We start from the raw sequence: 22,457 nt of genomic DNA, 5'->3' as shown, positions 1-22,457 counted from the left end.
GAGAACGTATGTCTCTTCTGCTCCAGAGCCTCTGGATTCTCCCCTCCTTTGAAATTCCCTATCTCTTCACCTGTAGCACTTTCACAGTATTCTCCGCTTGGATTCTTACCTTTCATGATACTATACCTTAAATGCGAGCAGATCCATCAGCACGAAGCTCCAGCAGGGGGCAAGGAAGGGTCCAACGCAGCTGAGCCATTCAGTTTCTCCGGAAGCATTTTTGGGGTACCTCCCATGTGCCAGGCTCTGTGCTAGGCACTGTGAATGAACATGGTCCCTGTGCTCAGGGAGCTTTCAGAAGACTTAATTTTCACATTTCACGGAACAACTCACGCATAATAAGTTTATTGCATTCTGTGGCTTCACACCTTTTGTGCCTTTAACTGTCACTGTAGGGAGAAAAAGGAGAAACCAGGGAAAGGTAAGGAAGGAGAGAGGCAGTTGAGTTCATGGAGGACAGTTTTCACTATCATCCAGAGAAAACGCACGTCTTCTTTTGATGCCTTTAATTTGGATGACATAAATGAGACGCATTTTTTAAAAATTGTATTAGCAATACAAACAATTTCAAAAGAAAAAAATAGATTTTTGTTTTCAATTCATGTTCCTTATTTGAGCTTTATTAAAGTATCTTATCTAAAGTGTTCTGGCTTTACTCTTTCCCTGGGCATGAATGTGCTGTGCTGTGTGGTCCTAGATCGGGAAAAGGAGATCATCCGCCAGGCAGCCCTTCAGCAGACAAAGGAGATGGACCTCAGCGTGGTGCGGCTCATGTTTACAGCTTTTCTTCCAGATAGCACCGGCAGCTTCACCAGGCGCCTGGAACCCGTGGTGTCAGACGCCATCTATGACAGCAGTGAGTCCTTGACTTCTGCCGGGAGGCAGCTTGGTGTAGTGTCAAGTACAGACTTTTAACCCAGCCCTGGCAGTTACTGACTAGCTCACAATCTCAGGGCAAGTAACTTAATCACTTGGAGCCTCACATTTATCATCTACAAATTTGGAATACTAATATCTAGCTTGAAACGTTGATGTCTAGATTCAAAGTGAATGCTACAAGGTGAGCAATAAATATGGTTCTCCTTCCTCCAATGTGCATGCTAGACTTTTATATGCCATTTGAGGATGGCAGATCTCTTATTATTTATGAATTCCTTGCCATGAGGATATATTGTTGATGCTCCTAAAAAAACACCTCAGTATTTTCTGTTGAGGCTCTAAAGAGGTGTTAATAAAAACCAGCCCTTACTCTTATCCGTCTACATTCTTGCATGTTCTAGCTTTTATCAAGAAAAGAACTTCAAGTTAACTGAATGAGTAGTCTAGACAGTATGTGACTTCAAAATCCTATTTCAGTCTGTAGTTCCTAGAACTTTTTAAAAGAGTTTTACAATGGTCTTCAGCATTTACCCTGCAGATTTCTTATTTGGTATGCATGGGATTTATTAAACAAATTGAAGAAGGCTGCAAGTGTGGTACCTAGGCTCACTGAAAGTTTATAGAGTTTGGTCTAAGTAGAAAACTCCATGCCCCAAGTACGACAACTGACCGATTTCTCTAATTTAAACAAGTTTGAAGGGAAGTGAAAGAGTTATAAAATGATGTAGACTTGTATACTAAAGATCACCTTAAAATGCAGCTGTGGGAGCAAAAAAAAAAAAAGGAAGCTTTATACTATTACCACAAGCAACTTTTGCCCCTAACCACACAGAATTCTAATTTAGTCTGGGGAAAAGAATTTTAACCTCTCTATTTTTCTCTTCTGTAAAATAAAAATTTATAAGCAGTTTAAGAAAATTGTGCTTTTTTCTAGATTTTTAAGACTCTTGTAAATAGTATATCAGTATCATGGAAATAATTGAAGGTCTTGACTTAACAAAATTCCACAAATTCGTTGGCTCAGTACTTCCCTGAAACATCAGAAAAGCTCTTTCTCTTTCTGTATGAATCTTTCTTAAATGTGTTTGGGAGAAGCAAATATTGTTCCTTTCTGCCTCATGTGTTTGGGTAGTAATGAATAATCCATGCTCAAGAGGTGAGGATTTCCAAGGACTTCCGAAAGCCTTTGTATTTGTGTCCTTGTTGAAACAATATAAATGAAAGCATCTATTTATTTTTTTAATGAAAGTATAATTAACATACAGTATTATATTACTTTCACACATACAACGTATCGATTTGACAATTTTATACATGGCTTAACGCTGACCACTCTTGATAAACTATTTTAACTTTCTTTGGTTAATGTGTGCTAAGGGCAGGGTTCCTTCTAAGAGACTGGCTTCTAAAGCTGAGGATAAAGCATGATGTTTGTTGTTTCTCTCCTGTGGACAGAGGCCCCCAATGCGTCCAACTTGAAAATTGTAAGAATGGACAGGACAGCTGGGTGTGTAACTGGAGGAGAAGAGATTTATCTTCTCTGTGACAAGGTTCAGAAAGGTAAATATAAGCTCTGATTTCAAAATGTGAAATGTAATTCTGGGTGTGTGTGTGAGTCACTTTTTAGCAGCAAATCCAGTATATGCCTCTTCTGCCATGGAACTCCTTTAGAAAATTTACGCATTTTGACTCTTCCAAATTTGTTGTTCTTTTTTTAAAAATTTTATTTATTTATTTGACAGAAGGATAGAGAGAGAGCTCAAGTAGGCAGAATGGCAGGCAGAGGGAGAAGGAGAAGCAGGCTCCCCGCTGAGCAGAGAGCCCGACTCGGGGCTTGATCCCAGAACCCTGAGATCATGACCTGAGCCGAAGGCAGAGACTTAACCCACTGAGCCACCCAGGTGCCCCTATAGTGTAAAATTGTTAATTTAGTTTCTTTTATAAGGCTTCATTGCAGCACTGAGAGAGCTTCTCCAAAACGTTCATGTGACACTGATGTCAATTGTGAAAAAGAGAATAAGGACTATAGGGAAATTCTCAGAGCATATTTCTCATAATTTCCACTTTCAGGAAAGGTTCTTGGCATTTACCTTTCATTAGTAATGGTACAAGATTTATAAAGGAGCAAAAGCTGAAGGGGATTGTGTTATTTTCTCCAACAACTCATTTTTAAAATACAGTGATAGAGAGTATGGTATGATAAAGATCTACTCACTACAAAGTGACGAGCAATTTCCAAGTGAGGAGTGCATACCTAAAAATACAGCTCTTAAACAAAAGAATGATGGCTTTGAAGGCCTGAGATTTAAAAGTCAGAAAAAAATACAATCTAATTTTAAGGTAAATGTATATGTATCTTTATTCAAAAAAAATTTACACTTCCTCTGCATATCCTGGTGTCAGCCTTTTTTTAACCCATTCTATCCAGATAATACGTATACATTCAATGAGTAAACACAATCTGAGTTCCTTTATTTATAAATGCAATTCTTAATCATTATCATCACATTGGAATGACTTATTGTTAAAGATTTTATTTATTTATTTGATAGAGATTACAAGTAGTCAGAGAGGTAGGCAGAGAGAGGGGAGGAAGTAGGCTCCCCGCTGGGCAGAGAGCCCGATGCGGGGCTCGATCCCAGGACTCTGGGATCATGACCTGAGCTGAAGGCAGAGGCTTCAACCCACTGAGCCACCCAGGCACCACTGGAATGACTTATTAAGAGAAGTCTTGTACCTGGCTTAAAGAGTCTGAATAACTAGGTCCCGTTTAGTCATACCTGAAGGCAAAGGAATTGACCAGGAGATAATGAGATGTTTTATCCAACCCTAATATTTCTAAAATTCTATTTAAATAGAAATATGAACTTAGTTTTCATAAATCAGTAGTGCAGTTCTTTCTATAAAATGGGAAGTAAAGCCAAGGAGATGCCAGTCTGAGTTATATTGTCATTTCTGCAGAAGTAGAATCAAGGACACAAGTGTGAAATTTAGGCATTCCTATTTCGTCCAAAGGGACTTGACCAATATGATTTTTTTTTAAGATTTTTTTTTTATTTGAGAGAGAGAGAGCATGAGAGGGGAGAAGGTCAGAGGGAGAAGCAGACTCCTCGTGGAGCTGGGAGTCCCATGCAGGACTCAATCCCGGGACTCTGGGATCATGACCTGAGCGGAAGACAGTCGCTTAACCAACTGAGCTACCCAGGTGCCCCCAATATTATACTTTTAACAACTTCTCCATATGGACTGACAAAGTATCACAAGGAAGCAGCGGAGTAGAATGTTTATGAGCCTGGAGGCTGTGTTCAAATTCTGCTTCTCCACTTACTAGCTATTCAATCTTGGATAAGTCACTTAAGCTCTCTGAACTCCAGTTTCTCTTCCGCAAAATAGGATATTAATAGTACACTTGCATCACAGAGTTGTTGTGAGGATGAAATCAGTTCATGTATACACATAAATCCCTTAAAATAGTCTTACCATATAGTATACTTTATAGAAGTTAAATATTATTTATAGATCTGTATGGAGTTTGAACCACCCTTTGGGATTCTGATATTCTTCGATATCCTTTGTGTTTCTCAGAAATGAGTTGGGTTAGTGATGGAGAAGTGGGAAGGTCAGAGACTGGTTAAGAGAAAAGTCAGATTGAATAGGTAAATCTAGTGTTCTCTCAATATAAATGAAACTCAGGGTCCATTACTGTGGTAACTAATAAAAAAATGCATTGATTTGTGAAAATTTTGAATGATTCAAAAGTCTTTCATATTAATTACTTTTTTTAAAAGTTTAAGCACGTAGTAGGTAGAATATTGAACCAGCTGCTTTTTCCAGCATGCTTACAAATATTACTACTCTATGTGAAATTATACTTCTGTGTATTATGTGACTGTTTGCAGATGACATCCAGATTCGATTTTATGAAGAGGAGGAAAATGGTGGGATCTGGGAAGGATTTGGAGATTTTTCCCCCACAGATGTTCATAGACAAGTAAGTGGATGATGATGATGGTCACGACGATTTTACATTTTCTGTCTTGTTGAAATTCAGTACTTAATTTCCATGTATGAAAAAAGAAAAATCATAAATACTTATTTAACTTTCATAAAAGAGTACTATTTTTAACACTCTTGCGCGTCTTCCAGAAAAGTTATCTACCATAGAATTATGAGCAAGGCCTTAGACTACTGGCTCTGAGACCTTGTCATGACATTTCATTTGGGTGTCTGGTCACCTACCCATTAAGGCAATGGCCCTCAGGTCCTTTAGGGGAAATATTTCAAGTAATCATATTAATCTGTTCAGACCGACATAACAAAATACCATCGACTGGGTGTATTAAGCAACAGAAATTTATTTCATCACGGTTCTGAAGGCTAGAAGTCCCAGATCAAGGCCCGACAGGTATGGTTCCTGGTGAGAGCTCTCTCCTCCTGGCCTGCAGACAGCCACCTTCTGGCTGTGTCCTCACATGGCAGAGAGAAGAGAGGTAGCTCTCTGATGTCTCTTCCTATAAGAACACTAATCCTATCCTCTCACAGTTCTACCCTCATGACCTCATTTAACTTTAATTACTTCCATAAAAGCCCTTTCTCCAAATATAGCCACACTAGGGGTTAGGGCTTCAACATGTGAATTTTGAAGGGACAGTCATCTGCTATAGCATTCCATCAGAGTAATTATGGCGAGACCTGTTAAAGAGATATTGCAATGAAAAGTGTTGAAAGGAAGAGTCTTCTACTTGAGGCTGATATCATCATGATAAGTCAGGAGTTCCCAGTGACAAGTGAGTATATAACTAAGAGAAATGCTGTTTCGTATCTTAATCACTCTCAGTGATTGAGAAATACTATTTTCACCCCAAAACTGGAAACAATCTAAAATGTCCATCAGGAAGTGGCCAGTTAAAGGAATTATGGTGGATCTGTATGAGGGAATATTATGCAGTTATTAAAGAGAATGAATAGTTGATGAACTAATACGGAAAAATCTCAAAAGTACAACATTAAAAAATATTTTAAGATATAGAACAAAGTGCATATAAAAAAGATTGAGTCACGATCTCAGGGTCCTGGGATCAAGCCCCGAATCGGGCTCTCTGCTCATCAGGGAGCCTGCTTCCCTTCTCTCTCTGCCTCTCTGCCTACTAGTGATCTCTCTCTCTCTCTGACAAATAAATATTAAAATTTTTTAAAAAAAGGATTACTTGTTTCAAAATGCTTTAAAAAAAAAAAAAGATCGTTCATGTTTGCATAAGCATAAGGAAATTCTGGAAGCATACAGAAGGAATGAATAACATCACCGTGGTTCCCTCTGGGGGCAGGCTCACAGTAGGAACTGCCTAGATTGGAGCGCCAGGAGAGGCGTATGCAGGTGTGTTCAGACATGGGGTATGCCCCTCTGTACCTCTCCATATTTTACAAAGTCTCGATCCCTATGAATACATTACATATTCAAAAAAACCAAGAAACTGTAAAAATGCCAAACTATTGTGGCACTACCAGAAATTAGTGAGGAGGCTAGCTTAGAGGTGTCACAGAATGCCCTTGAAGCCTACCACATTGGCCATCCTCACTTGGAAATATATGTCTCTCTTGCAGGATTTAGCTTCCTCTCCTCATTGGCCAACCTGCAGGCTGATTGTAGTACCCCGTTCTTCACTCTCTTTCCACAGCCAGTATTTCTGATGTTGCTGTAAATAATTTTGGAGCATGTTAAAGCTGACTTAGAAGAGAAGGAGGAGTATATGATGTATTTTACTCACACAGTTATTTAACAACTGGAAGACATTTGAAATGTTAGACAAATGAAAAGAAAGGTTGGCAAAACATTAGCATAATCTCATATTTCAGTTTTACTGTGACAATTTAATGGTAATGTATGGGCATAGAATTCTGAGTTTGTAACTTTCTCTAGAATGCCTTCTTTTTTAGTATACTGTGTCTAAACATTGGGCATAAAGAATATGTTTAATGAGTAGCATTTCCGGGAAAAAAAATACAGGCCTCCCCCAACATTTAGATCTTTGTATCCTACAGTTCGCCATCGTCTTCAAAACCCCAAAGTATAAAGATGTCAACATCACAAAACCAGCTTCCGTGTTTGTCCAACTTCGGAGGAAATCTGATTTGGAAACCAGCGAACCCAAACCTTTTCTCTACTACCCTGAAATCAAAGGTAACTCAGTTGCTTACACTCTTGTGCTGTTTCCCATAAAAGGACAAAGCTGATCAGAAAAGATCAGTTGGCTGCTTCCTTTGAATGGCTTCCTAGGAGTTGGCCCCCAGACCAATGGTATTGATTTTTAGAGAGGAGAGAAGTAATATACTATTTTGGAGATCATGGAATTAAGTCCAGCCTTTCAAAATAGTGTCACTTTTACCAAGCTTATGTGAGATTTAGACATTTGAGAATTAGCCCTTGAATCTGAGAATCTGCCATTTATTTGAGGCTCTTTGGGTTTGGCCGGTTAAGGCGGCTGTTCAGGAGAATCAAACGCTGTATCAACTGGCCTCAGACGGCAGAACGGGAGACTCAGCCACCATGCAGTGCAGATCCATAAAAATGAATAAAGCACCCTTCTTGTCCTCACAAAAGACACCCCAAAAAGGGGAGAGAATAATCTTACATAGTTACAATGAGATTTATAATTTTGATAAGCTCCCACAGGGAAGCATCCTAAAACACTTTGAGGATGCCGAGGACCCTTGTTTTGAAAGAAGCCACCAAGAAGTAGGCTTCTTGGGGCGCCTGGGTGGCTCAGTGGGTTAAAGCCTCTGCCTTTGGCTCAGGTCATGATTTCAGGGTCCTGGGATTGAGCCCCGCATCGGGCTCTCTGCTCAGCAGGGAACCTGCTTCCTCCTCTCTCTATGCCTGCTTCTCTGTGATCTCCATCTGTCAAATAAATAAATAAAATCTTAAAAAAAAAAAAAAAAGAAGTAGGCTTCTTCAAGGTTCTTTAGCTTGGGGTGTATTTCAGTAGTTGGGTGAGAAACAGGGAACATAAGGGTTTCCTAGGCTTAAGAAACTTGAGGAGCTGAACAGTTAGTGTTTGTTCAGAAAGAAGTGAGAGCCTTGTGAGTACCAAGATGAACCACTGAAGACCAAGGCAGGTAAGGAAATCCAGAGCCAAGCACAGAAGTGCTGTGATGGGTAGCTGAAGAATTCCGATTGATTCTGGAGAGGGGAATGACCAGGCCTACTGAGATTTGGATTGATGGCTCTGACTTCCTTATGCGGACACTGAGGAGACTATCTGAGCAGCAGACAAGGAGCCCGAAGAGTAATGCAAGAGTCCTGGTGAGAAAAGGTGAGGTTCATGAAGGTCATAGTGCAAAGAATGAAAGAAGAAGGTAGTGTCAAGAAGACCCAGATGCTGGTTGGGGTAGGAGGTGAAGGAAAAATTCAAGAGTCCTAGATGGTTCTAGGAATCCCAGCCATGTTATGTGGTTGAGATGATGAAAGAATCTAGAGAGCAAAAGTAGGTTTGAGTGGGCAAAGAGGGAGCTCAGTTTCAAACATTTCACATTTTAGGTTTCTCTGGCAAATTCCTAATAAGCCAGTCAAAAGGCAAGACTGGAACTCCAGAAGGCAGGGTGGGAAATTCAGCATTGAGAATCCTCTCAGAATGAGAGTGACAAGCCCCTAAGTAGGATAATTGCTCAAAGATACTTCTTAACCTAGTGTCCACTGACCCCCAAAGGGTCCAAAGATAGAAATGGACTTTAGTTAATTAGCTTTTTATATAATCCTATTTTGTATTTTACATATTAATAACTAAGATTCTAAGAAGAGATCCGTGGACTTCACAAGACTGAAAAAAGGAGTCATGGCACAAAGTCAGAAATCCATGGGTTAGAGGGAAGTGAGACCATAGGGGGAGGTCAATGAAATGATCATCACAGGGCATGTCCTGACTGATGTCAGAAGCCACAAAGGTGCAGTATTGATGACGCACGGGGGTGTTGGATCCTGTGACAGCCACATGTGATGTGGGATCCTTGAAGAGGGCTTCTTTTTCTAGGACTCATGTTGTGGCAGGAGCATTTAGAAGATGATTCCATGGGTTCTCATTTCTTTTTCAGAAGTTGTGACCTGTCCACCACTGAGTCCAATTTTTAGTGTATCCCATTACTGTGGTGTGAAGACATTGTCAGCAGAAGAGCTTTTTTCCCTCTCCACGTATAATTTCATGCAAAATCCCAGTACATACACCTGACAGGCTCTGGTTAAAGTGGAAGCGGGGAGCTGACCCACCAGCCTTCCCTAGAAGCCCACCTCCCCTTATTTCTCGACCCAGTGATAGCCTGAGGTCTTCCAAATGCTTCAGGCTGCATAAAGATGAAAATCACTGCTTCCAATTAAACACACTTCTTTAATAGACACAGAAGAGAAATATGGCTAATCTGGGGGGACTTTCTGAGGGAAAAAATAGATTTCTTCTCCTAAAATACATCTTCACATAATGTCTGTTCTTTCTGACACAGAGAATTATGTTTAAAAAGAATACCCAGATTACCTACACATGTATGAGCCTAGAAACATTCAAAGCTAAGCTTGGTTTCTAGGCCACGTGTCTACCTTTTGCAGTGGTATCTGTTCATCAAAAGAGTAAGGGACAGCTGGGGCATGTTCAGACATTCATTCATAATATCAGATGCTGGGGTTAGAGAATGGGGTCTTCTAAAAGTTCAAAATCCCCACCTATATGCTTCAAGCACTTCCAGACTGCCACTGACTAAAAGCTCCATGTAATACAAACAAATAAGAAGAACCATCTGGAAAAATAAGGGCAGTTGAGCTCCACAGAAAGAATGACCAAACATATATTGTGATCAAGTCATGTGAGATTAGAACTATTTCATTGAAGGTAAAAAATTACCTTAGTCAATAAAACCTTCTGGATTATAAAATTCCAAGATGAAATAATTGCAGGAAGCAATCATCACCCCAGACATATGACTTGGTCCAAAAAGTAGCAGGCCGTTTCATATAAGACTAAATGTATGAAAGTGAATCCCAACTATAAAACCCAGGGAATGAATCATTGTATACATTTCTCAGAAGTCACTGAATACATCTTCTACTGCCCTAGCCCCTGCAGTCACTCCTTATGTCATTGCCTAATTTTGTATTGTTTGTTATCTTTATCAATATGTAAAATTGTCTTATGTATTAATTTACATGTCTATTATCTTCTTCCATCTTCAATAGGAAGACTATTCTTTAGGTCATAGATTTGGTCTTTCATGTTTATTGCTACATTCCCAACATATAGAACAGTATATGTCATATATGTTACTTTTTTAAGTAGGCTCTACGCCCACGTGGGGCTTAAATTCACTACCCTGAGATCAAAAAGTACATGTTCTACTGACTGAGCCAGCCGGGCACACCTTAGTATATGTCATATAGTAGATGCTGAGATAAATCTGAAAGCTGACTTATTTTTTTCAAGTTTTTATTTTAATTCCACTTAGTTAACACACAGTGTTCTGTTAGTTTCAGCTGTATGATATAGTGACCCAACACTTCTATACATCACCCGGTGCTCATCACAAGTGTCCTCCTTAATCCCCACCACCTATTTCACCTGCCACCACCCACCTCCCCTCTGGTAACCAGCAGCTTGTTCTCTGTAATTAAAAGTCTGTTTCTTGATTTGTCTCTTTCTTCCGTTTTTTTTTTCCTCTTTGCTTGTTTGTTTTGTTTCTTAAATTCCACATGAGTATAATCATATGATATCTTTCTCTGACTTATTTGCTTAGTGTCTAGCTCCATCCATGTTTTTGCAGATGGCAAGATTTTGTTCTTTTTTATGGCTGAATAATATTGTATATTATATATATTATGTATAAACACACACATGCACGTATTTTATATATATATGATATATGTATCATATATATATCACAAACACACACACACTGTATCTTCTTTTTTTTTTTAAGATTTTATTTGCTTATTTGACAGATAGAGATCACAAGTAGACAGAGAGGCAGACAGAGAGAGAGGAAGGGAAGTAGGCTCCTTGCTGAGCAGAGAACCCAATGCGGGGCTCGATCCCAGGACCCTGGGATCATGACCTGAGCCGAAGGCAGAGGCTTTAACACACTGAGTCACCCAGGCGCCCCACACTGTATCTTCTTTATCCATTCATCAGTCAATGGATACTTGGGCTGCTTCCATATCCTGGCTCTTGCAAATATGAAAGCTGACTTATTGATTGACCAACCAAGTTACCATCCTCATCCAAAAGGCTAGTAATTTGTTGGATGCCATCAAGAAGGACATCAGACAAAAAAATGTAACACATATTCCTTTCATTGTATTGAATCATCCAGACACCTCTATGGTTATTGACATTGTACCTCTTAAAAACTTTATGGAGACGGTTGGGTTCAGGGAAGACAAAATAATAGAGAGGGATGATTGAAAAGAGAAGATAGTTGAGGAACTGCTGTATGAAAGCAAAAAAAGACCATATGATTTTTCAGTCTGAAAAGATAGAGAGTCAGAAGAAACAGAATCATAATCTTTAAATTATGAAAGGAATGCAGACATCTTTACTAGAACACTAGAACCCGAAAAATCAGAATGAGGTACTTTTAAGGCATACACACAGCAAAAAAAAAAGGATGGAGACTAAAAGCTTAAGTTTGTGAACTGAACTATTATCATAATCATCAATTATTTTAAAAAGAGAGGGGTGCCTTGGTGGCTCAGTGGGTTAAGTATGACTCTTCATTTCAGCTCAGGTCTTGATTTTGAGGTCATGGGATCAAGCTTCGCATGGGGCACTGCGCTTAGCACGGAGTCAGCTTTGAATTCTCCTCCCTCTCCCTCCTGCTCACTTTCTCTGTGTCTCAAGTAATGAATAAAATCTTAAAAAAAAAAAAAAAAAAAAAAGGTATGGCAGGGTTGGGAAAGGAGAGATATTTTGGAGTGTTTCCCCAAAAATGGCTGCTTGATTTAATGGAAAGCTCACGAAACTTTGGATCTGATCCTAACTCTGTCCTGACCTCTGACAAGTCCCCTAATCTTCCTAGCTTCTATTTCCTCTTCCCCAAAGGAGAGCTTGTAGTAAGTGACCACTTAGATCCCTTCTGGAATAGGTTGATGTTTCATAGTACAACCACGGTGCCACTGTCAAAGGCAGACCACAAAGATAAGTAAACGCAATGGGAAAATCTCCATGTTCATTTCTGGGAAATTTAGACTGCAGGTTCTTTTATTTAAAAGCCTGTCGTAATGAAATTTCCATTTCAGTTTCTTGTCATTGAAATCTTAATGGATATAGAATATTTAATATTTTTAAATTGACTCAAAAATTCTCATTTTACAGTGAAATATAACCATTGAACATCTGTTTTCTCAGTCAAAAGAAGTACATAGCAAATGCCAAATGATCTCTTTGCTAGAAAGCATGTCAATAGATAACATTATCCCCGAAGATGAGTGAACTGCTTCCCTCCTGTGTTTCATATTTCTAATGAACGAATATTCTATGTGAGATCAACAGTACATAGAATGAGTAATAAATACGACTATTGGTTATAGTACAAATGACGGAAAAATTTTATAAATCTATCCAAAATCTTTGATAAGGACATTTGTAAAGTTTTTCCACTTTGAGGCCAACACTTTCTAGGGGAAGCACATTCACTTCAAGTTGACCGACATTGGCTTTCTTCTTCCTAACAAGCGTGGACATGATCAGTTTGTTGTTGTTTTTTTAAGATTTTATTTATTTATTTGGCAGAGAGAGAGCACAAGCAGGGGAGCAGCTGGCAGAAATAGAGGAGGAAACAGGCTCCCCACTGAGCAAGGAGCCTGATGTGGGACTCGGGACTTGATTCCAGGACTCTGGGATCATGACTTGAGCCAAAGGCAGCTGCTTAACTGATTGAACGGCTCAGGCGTCCCGACATGATCAGTTTTTGAACGATTATTTGTAAGGGTACTTTGCTGTATCCTATTCCATGTTTTAGTCTTCCAGCTGCACTGCAGTGACCATGAGGTAGCCAGTAAGAGCATTCTCTTGATGAGCCCTGAGGTGACTGGAACAACCACAGAATTAGAAATAAGTAGGGATCTTTCTGAACATAAAAACATTGACCAAAACTGACATTGAAAAATCAGAAATAGGAGGCGCCTGGGTGGCTCAGTGGGTTAAGCCTCTGCCTTCGGCTCAGGTCATGATCTCAGGGTCCTGGGATCGAGCCCTGCATCAGGCTCTCTGCTCATCAGGGAGCCTGCTTCCCCCTCTCTCTTGCCTAACTCTCTGCCTACTTGTGATATCTCTCTCTGACAAATAAATAAAACTCTTTTAAAAATAAAAAAAAATTTTTTTAATTTAAAAAAAATCAGAAATAGGACAATTGTTAAGTATCAGGCTGCTAACTGAGAAAAAGAATACCACACTGGTTATTTACTTAAACAAAAACCTTCCATCCTTTTAGCCCAAAAGAGAGAGGGGAGAAAAAAGTATATTGTAGGAAGGCCAGAGAAGAGAAAGAAACGGAAACAGAAAGAAGAAACAAGAACACGGTAATGGACCGCAAAGGCATTGGGACTGGTGAGAACAACAGAGTGAAAAGCAAAAGAAAAACAGCAACTACACAAGGAATGAGGGAAGACGGTCTAACTAGTGTCTGGACCTGGACAGTCAACAGTCTCCGGGGCATCACTGTACTGCAGTCAAGTTGTGTTCTTAGACTTTCAGCCTCCCATTTCTCATCAGTCACCACTGACTATCGATCCCTCTTTCCTTGTATTTCTGGGGTTCGCCCACTTATATTATCATGGTGCCCAGTAAGGAACAGCCCCCATCTCCTTATGTCTCCACTGTCTCTGCCTCTCACTTTGACTCTTCATTCTGTCCTATGCACCTGCAACAGGGGAAGCTTCCTAAAATACCACCCTATGTGCATCATCCCCAGTTCAGAAACACTCAGTGGCTCTCCTGCTGGTAAAACCCTTTGGTTCACGATCCAGAAGCTCTACAGGGCAGTCTCGAGTAGCCCCATTTTTCAAGAATATCTCATGCTCAACTGTCACTTCAGCTAAACGGAACCACTGCAGCTCTCAGAAGCACACAGTGTACATTCCTTCCTTCATTACTTTCCCTCTATATCCCATCTCCAGAACATCCTCCCGGTACCCTCTCCTGACAGAAAGTTGATTTTCTGCAAGACTTTCCTGAGTTTTCCACCCCACAGGGACTTCCTAGAAGTGCTTCCTTGATCTCCTGGAACGCTGGTGTGCGCCATAAGTTTAACATATATAGCACTGTGGTCCTCTCTCTCTCCAGGTCTCCCCCGCAACACCCGCTGCAACCTTAAAATTATATTTTAAGGGTTCTTGACAGCAAAGATATTATTCATACTATTCTTTCTCTCTAGCACTTAGTTCATAGTAGAGTCATCATAAATGGTAGTTGGTTAGTAATCATTTGTGAATGACCAAATGAGAATGCTCAGTATTGGTTTTCTTATTCTGTGTCTTCAGTATCCTAACGTTTGCTGGGAAATCTAGTCTTTCACTAATCTGAATGACACTGGGGACTTCAGAAACTCTTGCAGAGGGGATTTGGGTGTGTGCAGCTCTGTGGTCTCTCTGAGGCCAGTTCTCTGTATTCCGATCCATTGGAATAAATATACTGCTTCTTGAAATTTGGCATCTCTTCCTCCTTGGGTGATTTCTGTTTCCCTTTAAGGTGTTTAAAAATACCATCCGAATCAATACTCTTTCTGTGGCTAGTAGTGGAATTGAATCAGTCTTTTCTCCTCTGGTTTCTCTTCCTTTAAATACAGATAAAGAGGAAGTGCAGAGGAAACGGCAGAAGCTCATGCCTAATTTCTCAGATAGTTTCGGCGGCGGGAGTGGAGCCGGAGCTGGAGGCGGAGGCATGTTTGGCGGTGGCGGTGGCGGAGGGGGTGCTGGAAGTACAGGGCCAGGTACGCACTAAGTCTGCTCTTTTTAAAGCTTGTCACGTGGCAGATGGTCGAATTTTCCTTTCCTAAAGTTCCCAGATTGTCTGTGGGTCAAGCGGCCGGGACATTATTGAATGCAACAGATTAAATTAATTAAAATTTCCCAACATACGGAATTTTTCAAAGAAACACATGTTCCTATTGCAACATGTAGGTAACGCCAAAAACAGTAAGAAGAAAAAAAGTCACCCGAGGCCAGTTATCTGAAGAATGCATCTATTAACATTTTGGTGTGTTTCCCCTCCCTCCCTCCCACCCACCCTCTCTTCCTTCCTCCCTTCTTCCTTCCTTCCCTCTTTCCTTCCTTCCTTCCTTCCCTTCAGTCCCTCCCTTCCATACTGTCTTGGTTTTCTTTGGAACCACTGAGAGGATTTCATATTATACATACTACATTGTAGAAAATCTGAAGATACATAAAATCCTGCTGTTGAAGGTTAAGTTCTGCAAATTTTTTTTCTCTGCAGACATTATACTATGTATTTATGCAGTGTCATGAGTACAGCTGCAGTCCTCATAATGTGTTGTATTTGATCTATTTACCTGTATGATTTATTATCAGCACATCACGATTGTGTATAGAGAGTCGTAGATGCCGCTTCTCCCTAACGGGTTAAGTAACATAAGCATTTCCCCCGTGGCAATGTAAATTTTATGTAAGCATAACATTTTAAGCATCAGTTAAATGACTCCTAGTATTTCATCAAGTGAACACACCATAGTATTACTTACCTGAATGTGTTTCCTGTTTTTTATTGTCTTTACTCAGTGCCTTCGTCCACATTGCTTTTCTTTTATTCCAGATTGTTTTTGTAAATTAGATTCTTTGAAGTAAAATTACAGTGTCAGAGAGTATGACGTCTAATACCAGCTGCTTCCCCCAAAGAGTTTTACGTGTGAGTTTATGCTTCCACCAAAACTGCCTGAGAATGAACAGTGTGGTCATGTTTCCCCTGAAGAGTCAGTATTTTTTCCGTATTTTGTTTGGTTCAGTTTTTCCCTCCGGAGTTTGTTTCAAGGTCCTCTGTGTCAGCAAGTCGGAGTTTGGTTGGTGACCACTCACCACTGGCCTCTCCTCTCCACACAGGAGTGAGAGCCTTTCTCCAGCATGAACTCTTCCACACTGCCCCAAGCCTGGGTGTTGCCTGAGTTGCCAAATCTAAGCTTGATCAGAGTGGAATTCTGATCATCCTGTCATCTCCCACAGTTTATCTTGCTAACTCTCCATGGAAGCAGCATGTTGGGCACACTGCCCTCCCACACCAAAGCCCGCACTCACCTTAAGGAAGGACACTGAACTTCGCTGAGTCTTTGTTTAAAAAAAAAAAAAAAAAAAAAAAGCATGAGATTTCAATTGTTTTTGCTTGCCTTTTCAGGGTATGGCTTCCCTCACTATGGATTTCCTACATATGGTGGAATTACCTTCCATCCCGGAACCACTAAATCTAATGCCGGGATGAAACATGGTAAGTAAGATAGTTTTTTTAATAGTGAGGAAAGAATAACAAAATTAATGCCAAGAAGTTTTTTTTTTTATCATTACCTATCATGACATTGTCATCTTGAAAAAAAAATTTGATAAATGCAAATAAACTAAGAAGGTACTTTTCCATTAAAAAAAAAAAATGTTATTCCCTGTGGTGAATATAAATTCTAGTCCCAGTGCTGTGTTTATACATTGGGTCGTGAGTTCAAGCCCCATGCTGGGCATGGAGCCCACTTTAAAAAATATATTGACTTTGTAAGTGGTATGACCAGGGGGAAGAAAACATTAAAAAGGGATCTAGAGAGACACTTGACTATTGAAGCATAAAAAAGTCACCAAATTTACCTATTCTTTCCCTTTTTTTCCCCCTTAAATACTATACTTTTATAGATATTTTGAGTTTTATAGGGGTGACCTTTCCCATCAAATGCATCCCCTAATTTTCAGTTGTCACACCATGGCCTCATGGTTTATATTACATGTCCATTCTAGCATACCCATTGAAGAAATAATACAATGAAGCCTTCCCAGGTATGGAATGTATTTTATGTCAGGTGCTGCTACACATTTTGACTGTTATCTTCATGATTACTCTATAAGGAAAAGAGTAGTGTCTCCATTGTACAGACAGAGGACACCCAGGTTCAGAAATGTTCATTCACTCACTGAAGGCACATACCTGTTAATGGCAGAACTAGGATTTGAGCCAGTTCTGCTCATAAAACCTGTGTGTTCTCAGAGCACCTGTCAGATGGCATGGTCCGGCCTGAAAGAGCACAGAAATGGTGCCCCAAGTAGATCCCACACTAAAGAACATGGCTTGGTATCGCATCCTAACAACTTGCTTGGTGAAATAACATTAGGGAAAGAATAATTCCTCTGTTTTTATTTAAACTTTAAAAATTTTACTTCCCTGGGGCGCCTGGGTGGCTCAGTCAGTTAAGCATCTGACTATTGATTTCAGCTCAGGTCTCAATCTCAGGGTGGTGAGTTCAAGCCCCATGCTGGGCATGGAGGCCACTTAAAAAAAAAAAATCCACTTCCCTGCAATTCACAGAAGAGCTATATTTCTTTTTTCTTCTTTATAAATAAACAATGAAATGTAAGTTTTTAGAACTGTAAGTAAAAATTTTTTAAGATCTTAAAAGTTCCTCATCAAAAGAAAAAAGATTTATATGTGCTGACTGATATTAATTATTGTGATGATCATTTGGCAGTATATACAAATATTGAATCATTATACTGTACACCTGAAACTAATGTAATGTTATATGTCGGTAGTAAAAATGTGTCAGTAAAAATGTGTCTTTCAGAATTGAATGTTTAAAATAGGGTTGCCTGGGTGGCTCAGTGGGTTAAAGCCTCTGCCTTTGGGTCAGGTCATGGTCATGATCTCAGGATCCTGGGATCGAGTCCCGCATCGGGCTCTCTACTCCGCAGGGAGCCTGCTTCCTCCTTTCTCTGCCTGCCTCTCTGCCTACTTGTGATCTCTGTCGGTCAAATAAATAAATAAAATCTTTCCAAAAAAATCTACCTTTAAAAAAAATTTAAAAATAAAATAAAATAGCTCCAAAACACTGTGTCAAATAAATAAAATCTTTAAAATAGTTCCAAAACAGGTTACCTAATGATTTAACTATTTTAAAAGAAATTTTAAATTACTATTTTTCTTTCCCTTTGCAGTAAATTTGCCTCCCATCTTTATTTGACAAATGAAATAGTAAATTATAACTTAATAGATTTTACTGAGAAAAAGCTGATATTTTTGTTTCTGTCTTAGGAACCATAGACAGCCCATCTAAAAAGGATTCTGAAGGTGGTGGCAAGTGTGTGGACAGAAGGGCAGTTAGCCCCTCTGGGAAAGTAACTGAACGCATAGAACAGGACAAGAAGTCCAGCACTGGGGATGATGCGGTTACTCTGACGTATACAGTGGGAGAGAAGGAAGAGAATTCTAGGTTTCAGGGTAAGTGAACACACACATGGTTACGTGGTATCGACTGGTGAGGAGATGGGTTGGTTCGAGGTGTGGAGACCATTGCCAGAAGACAGGTTTATTTTCTGTTTATCTAAAAATGATGCATCAATACGTAGTTCAGTGTGCTCTTCAGAGTCCTATGTGCTTTTTGAAAAGCATGTGTCTGATCATCTTACTCACACTGAGATTTCCATTCTCCCCATGTTGTCTCTGAATAGAAAGACTAAGGTTTACATATGCATTCTCCAATCATAATTATGTAGTTTTAGGTATCATGGGAGATCATCTAATTCATTTCTATCACAGATAATAGAGAAAAGTTTCCATCACTTTAATAGTTTCCTCTCTCGACTGTAGCTTGACTATTATATTGAAGTAGAACTTTGCCACATCCTTTTACCCTGATGCCCTCTTTGAACAATTAGGATAAAGAGGGACGGTGCACTTCTGTGCGTATTTTGAACCAGTATTCATTAGAGAAAAGGGAAGGGAAAGATGGCAAATAGTTCAACTTATTGGCCACTTATGGTCTCTATCACAGATTCTTTTTTTTTTTTTAATACCACTTTAAAAATGTACAAAGCATGGTTAAGTGGGGGATCATATAAAAACAGGCCACGGTTTTGGCCTGCAGGTCTCAGTTTGCCTTCCCCTGTCCTTCCAGAAGCAAACTTCACAAGAACACCAGTGGCCTATGGAAAGTCTGTCTGTCTGTGTTTTTTGACACTTTGTCTAACAGGAAAGTTGCTGAAGACTCCAGTGAAGGATTATTTCATCAAGAGAGGGATTACTTATGATACAGTGAATTGAATCAACATTATTTAGAGATTGAGTGTGCCCCCTAAGATAACAGACATTTCTAAATTTCTTTCCCCTGATGAACCACAGACAGATTTTTGAGATCAGCCTCTCTATTTGTCCAGTGTCCAATTGTGCTTTTTCTAGTGAACACAATGCAGAAGTACTGAAAGGAGCATTTGCAATTAAAACGATGTGTGTTGAGGTATCAGAACTCTGCTGCTGATGGTTTTGACCTCAAGCACGCCGTACCTGTAAAGCGAGTAGAGGAAACTCAGCTGCGATTGTGTCCTTGCCTTGCAGATAACCTCTTTCTAGAGAAGGCTATGCAGCTGGCCAAGCGGCATGCCAACGCCCTATTTGACTACGCGGTGACAGGGGACGTGAAGATGCTGCTGGCTGTCCAGCGCCACCTCACTGCAGTGCAGGATGAGAATGGAGACAGGTAAGTCAGGACTTGAGCAAGCAAAAGTTGTCTTAGGGCAGGGAAGAGAGAAAATCGCTGTATGCTCACTGGCTAGAGATAAAAAGAATCGTTTAGAGGTATTGGGTCCTGTCACTGGAAGACTGTCGTGGACAGTAGGGTGTCAGTAAGGTTGAATCCTTCGTTTGCTTCTCCTGTCCTGTGGCTCTCAACTATTGGGTCCTAGCATAGCTCAAGTCCTCATCTAGGAGGACTGCCTTCTGGGCAAGAAAACAAAGACGTGTGTGGGGAATGGTCCTTTTTCAAAAACCTTGCTCTATTTATTGGGATAACATGTGAAATAACATTTAATAAACATATGTATGGGGCGCCTGGGTGGCTCAGATGGTGAAGCATCTGCCTTCAGCTCAGGTCATGATCTCCAGGCCCTGGGATCAAGCTCCGCATTGGGCTCCCAGCTGAGCGGGGAGTCTGCTTCTCCCCCTACCCTTGCCTGCCTCTCCCCCTGCTTGTGCTCTCTCTCTCTCTCTCTCAAAATGAATAAAATCTTCAAAAAAATTTATTTATTGGATTAATAACATTTGCTTTATGTACTGAAATGGAATAATAATAAAATTTGGTCCAACCAAATCCCTCAAGCACTTGTTATCCCAACCGCATATTTACGATGGTAGTGTACTCAAGAAAAAGCCCTATAAAGGTAGCACCACGAAAACAACAAAACAATTAAGAGGCAGCTGTCGTTCTTTCCCAGTTACTGGTTCCTTCCCTCCTGCATCTGTTACCGGTTACCAGTCTGTGACTGGGTCAGGCTCCTGGGACTGCTCTAACTCCCGCCATGTGGGAGGCCCATGCTCTGATCACCAGGCGTCCGTTTTTAATGCTACTGAGTTTATATTGGCAAAGCCCCTGGCTTCTTTCTAAACCAGTCCTCTCAGGCCTTGCATTGAGACTTCTAAAATGATCTCAAAAGCCTGTGAGAATAACAAGAGACAACAGCCCTCAGATTCAAGTCAAGCGCCTTATCTAAAACTTTCCTAAAATAGTGTCAACCCTGAGAATTCCTTTTCCATAGAGGAGCTCTTGAGGGCTGCGTTTTTAAACCTCGGTTGAAAACGGAATCAAACGCTTTAGGAAAGTGCCAACCTCAGGGTTTCAAACAGAGACCTTTGTTCTCATTCCTTGCAACGTAACCAAGGATGTGGTGTAACCACTGGCCTTGTTATACAGTACGAGAGGCACCCGTACCGCCTCATTTGTATGGTGCTGTGAACAGCAGAATGTTTTTACAGGGTTAAAGAATCCAATTAGCATTCAACAGCGTAGAACCACAAGAGAAAGCAGCCAGTTAACCAAGATAGAACAACAGTGTTTCAAGTGACATTTTTACGGACCTGCAGAGTTGATGAGCCTAAGAAAGATAAGCACGTGGAAGCTATCGAGGGACTGCAGGTCTGTGAGGGGAGGACTGTGGAGAAGATACAAGGCACGTGCGTTTGATGGGTGCATGGAGCGGAAGTTGCAGGCATGGGTAAGGACACAGAGGGGCGACCCAGGAGGTGGTCTTCCCTGCTCAAGTGGAACATGAATCCTTCGAGTCGCCTCCTGGGACCCCAAACGTACACCTGCCAGCAGACTCTCGGGGTTTGCCGCAGCTGGAGGACAGAGAGGGGAGACCCAAGAGGAAGCCTCATGAGAATTTAGACAAGGGAAAGCTGTTGGTCCTCACACCTCAGGGCTCTTCTTTTCATTGCATTTGTCACACTCAGCTAGTAATCTGAATCCTGGAGTCATTAGTCATCACAGAAAGTACAATAAAGAAAAGAAAAGAACTTCTGGTATTGGGGAAATTCCCATGAGGGTGTGAGGATTTATGGGGGAGGGGGAATGAAATGCTGAGCTGCACATGGAAATTTTTAGGCAGTTTTGAAATACGACCTTTTTCTTAGTATATGTGCATCATGTCTGCGTCAGACTTTGGGCCCTTTTTAGAAGCCTTCTTCCAGCCTCACATTTCAAGAGACAAGTAGTGAAACCTTGACATCATTCATTTGCTCTCTCAAGTAACAAAGTCACCAGTTCGTTTTCTAGGCCCTCTTGTGCCAAAGTTAATCCTTAGTTAAATGCACTTGCTGTTGCAAAGAAAGAGGCCTCAAAAACAGGACACCTCAGATGTTTCAACTGGAGAAAATCTAGCCTGTCCTCAAATCCCAGATGTCCTGCCATCACGCTATACTTTGAGTAGGCTCTGCGTTGAGATCTGTCCTTTCTTTGGCGTATTCCTTATCTTGGGGGTTCATCAGCTGCTCTACAGAGCAGCGCCCGTGTACCCCTTCGGCAGCGGGGCTTAAGGGATTCAGAGGTGGCTTTGGAGCCAGATGGACTTGGGCTGGACTCTCAGCTTCATCACTCACTAGTTATATGACATGGGTTGAGTTCTGTTATACCTGCGAGTCCCAGTTTCGTCACTGGAAAAATGAGGATAATATTACCTACCTCATAGGGCTTCTTGTTATGATAAATAAGGTCATATATGTCAACTGCTTAGCATGGTCTGGTAAATAGAAGCTCTAAACCCATAGTAACCACTTTTTTGAGGAATTTCAAGTTAATTTTAGTAGTAAGTTTTTTTAACAATTAAAAAATTATGTCCTTAGGACTGATGCTTGGCTCCTGCCAATATTTTCGACCTCGTTAGCACAAGCCCCCAATCTCATTCTTTCACCCTTATTTAGTGCCTAAATTGTGTGCCAGGGCTGTAGGGCTGACCCAGAGAGGACCAGCCCTGAGATCACAGGCCAGAGAGGGGAAAAGACACATACAAAACCGCAGTTGCGTAACCAAGCAGTAAACTTGAGGGGAGACCGACCATGTGCTCTGCCTAAGAAGTTCGGAGAGGA

General features: G+C 40.6%; 1 protein-coding gene across 4 annotated transcripts in view; it reads left to right on the top strand.

Annotated features, from left to right (window-relative positions):
• NFKB1 (nuclear factor kappa B subunit 1) overlaps nt 1-22,457 on the top strand; it is a 117,219-nt gene that overhangs the window by 79,160 nt on the left and 15,602 nt on the right. For all 4 annotated transcript variants that reach the window (XM_032860872.1, XM_032860854.1, XM_032860866.1 and 1 more), the window contains 8 exons: nt 698-856; nt 2,335-2,439; nt 4,779-4,870; nt 6,919-7,057; nt 14,695-14,838; nt 16,248-16,337; nt 18,138-18,323; nt 19,437-19,578. In XM_032860872.1, the coding sequence (XP_032716763.1) occupies nt 698-856; nt 2,335-2,439; nt 4,779-4,870; nt 6,919-7,057; nt 14,695-14,838; nt 16,248-16,337; nt 18,138-18,323; nt 19,437-19,578 (1,057 nt within the window). The remainder of the gene's footprint in view (nt 1-697; nt 857-2,334; nt 2,440-4,778; nt 4,871-6,918; nt 7,058-14,694; nt 14,839-16,247; nt 16,338-18,137; nt 18,324-19,436; nt 19,579-22,457) is intronic.

The sequence above is a fragment of the Lontra canadensis genome, unplaced genomic scaffold (genome assembly GCF_010015895.1).
Source record: "Lontra canadensis isolate GAN:19392208 unplaced genomic scaffold, GSC_riverotter_1.0 scaffold1, whole genome shotgun sequence".
In the NCBI taxonomy this organism is placed as follows: domain Eukaryota; kingdom Metazoa; phylum Chordata; class Mammalia; order Carnivora; family Mustelidae; genus Lontra; species Lontra canadensis.
Note: the sequence above shows the minus strand (reverse complement) of the source record. Positions and strands in the feature narration are given on the sequence as shown.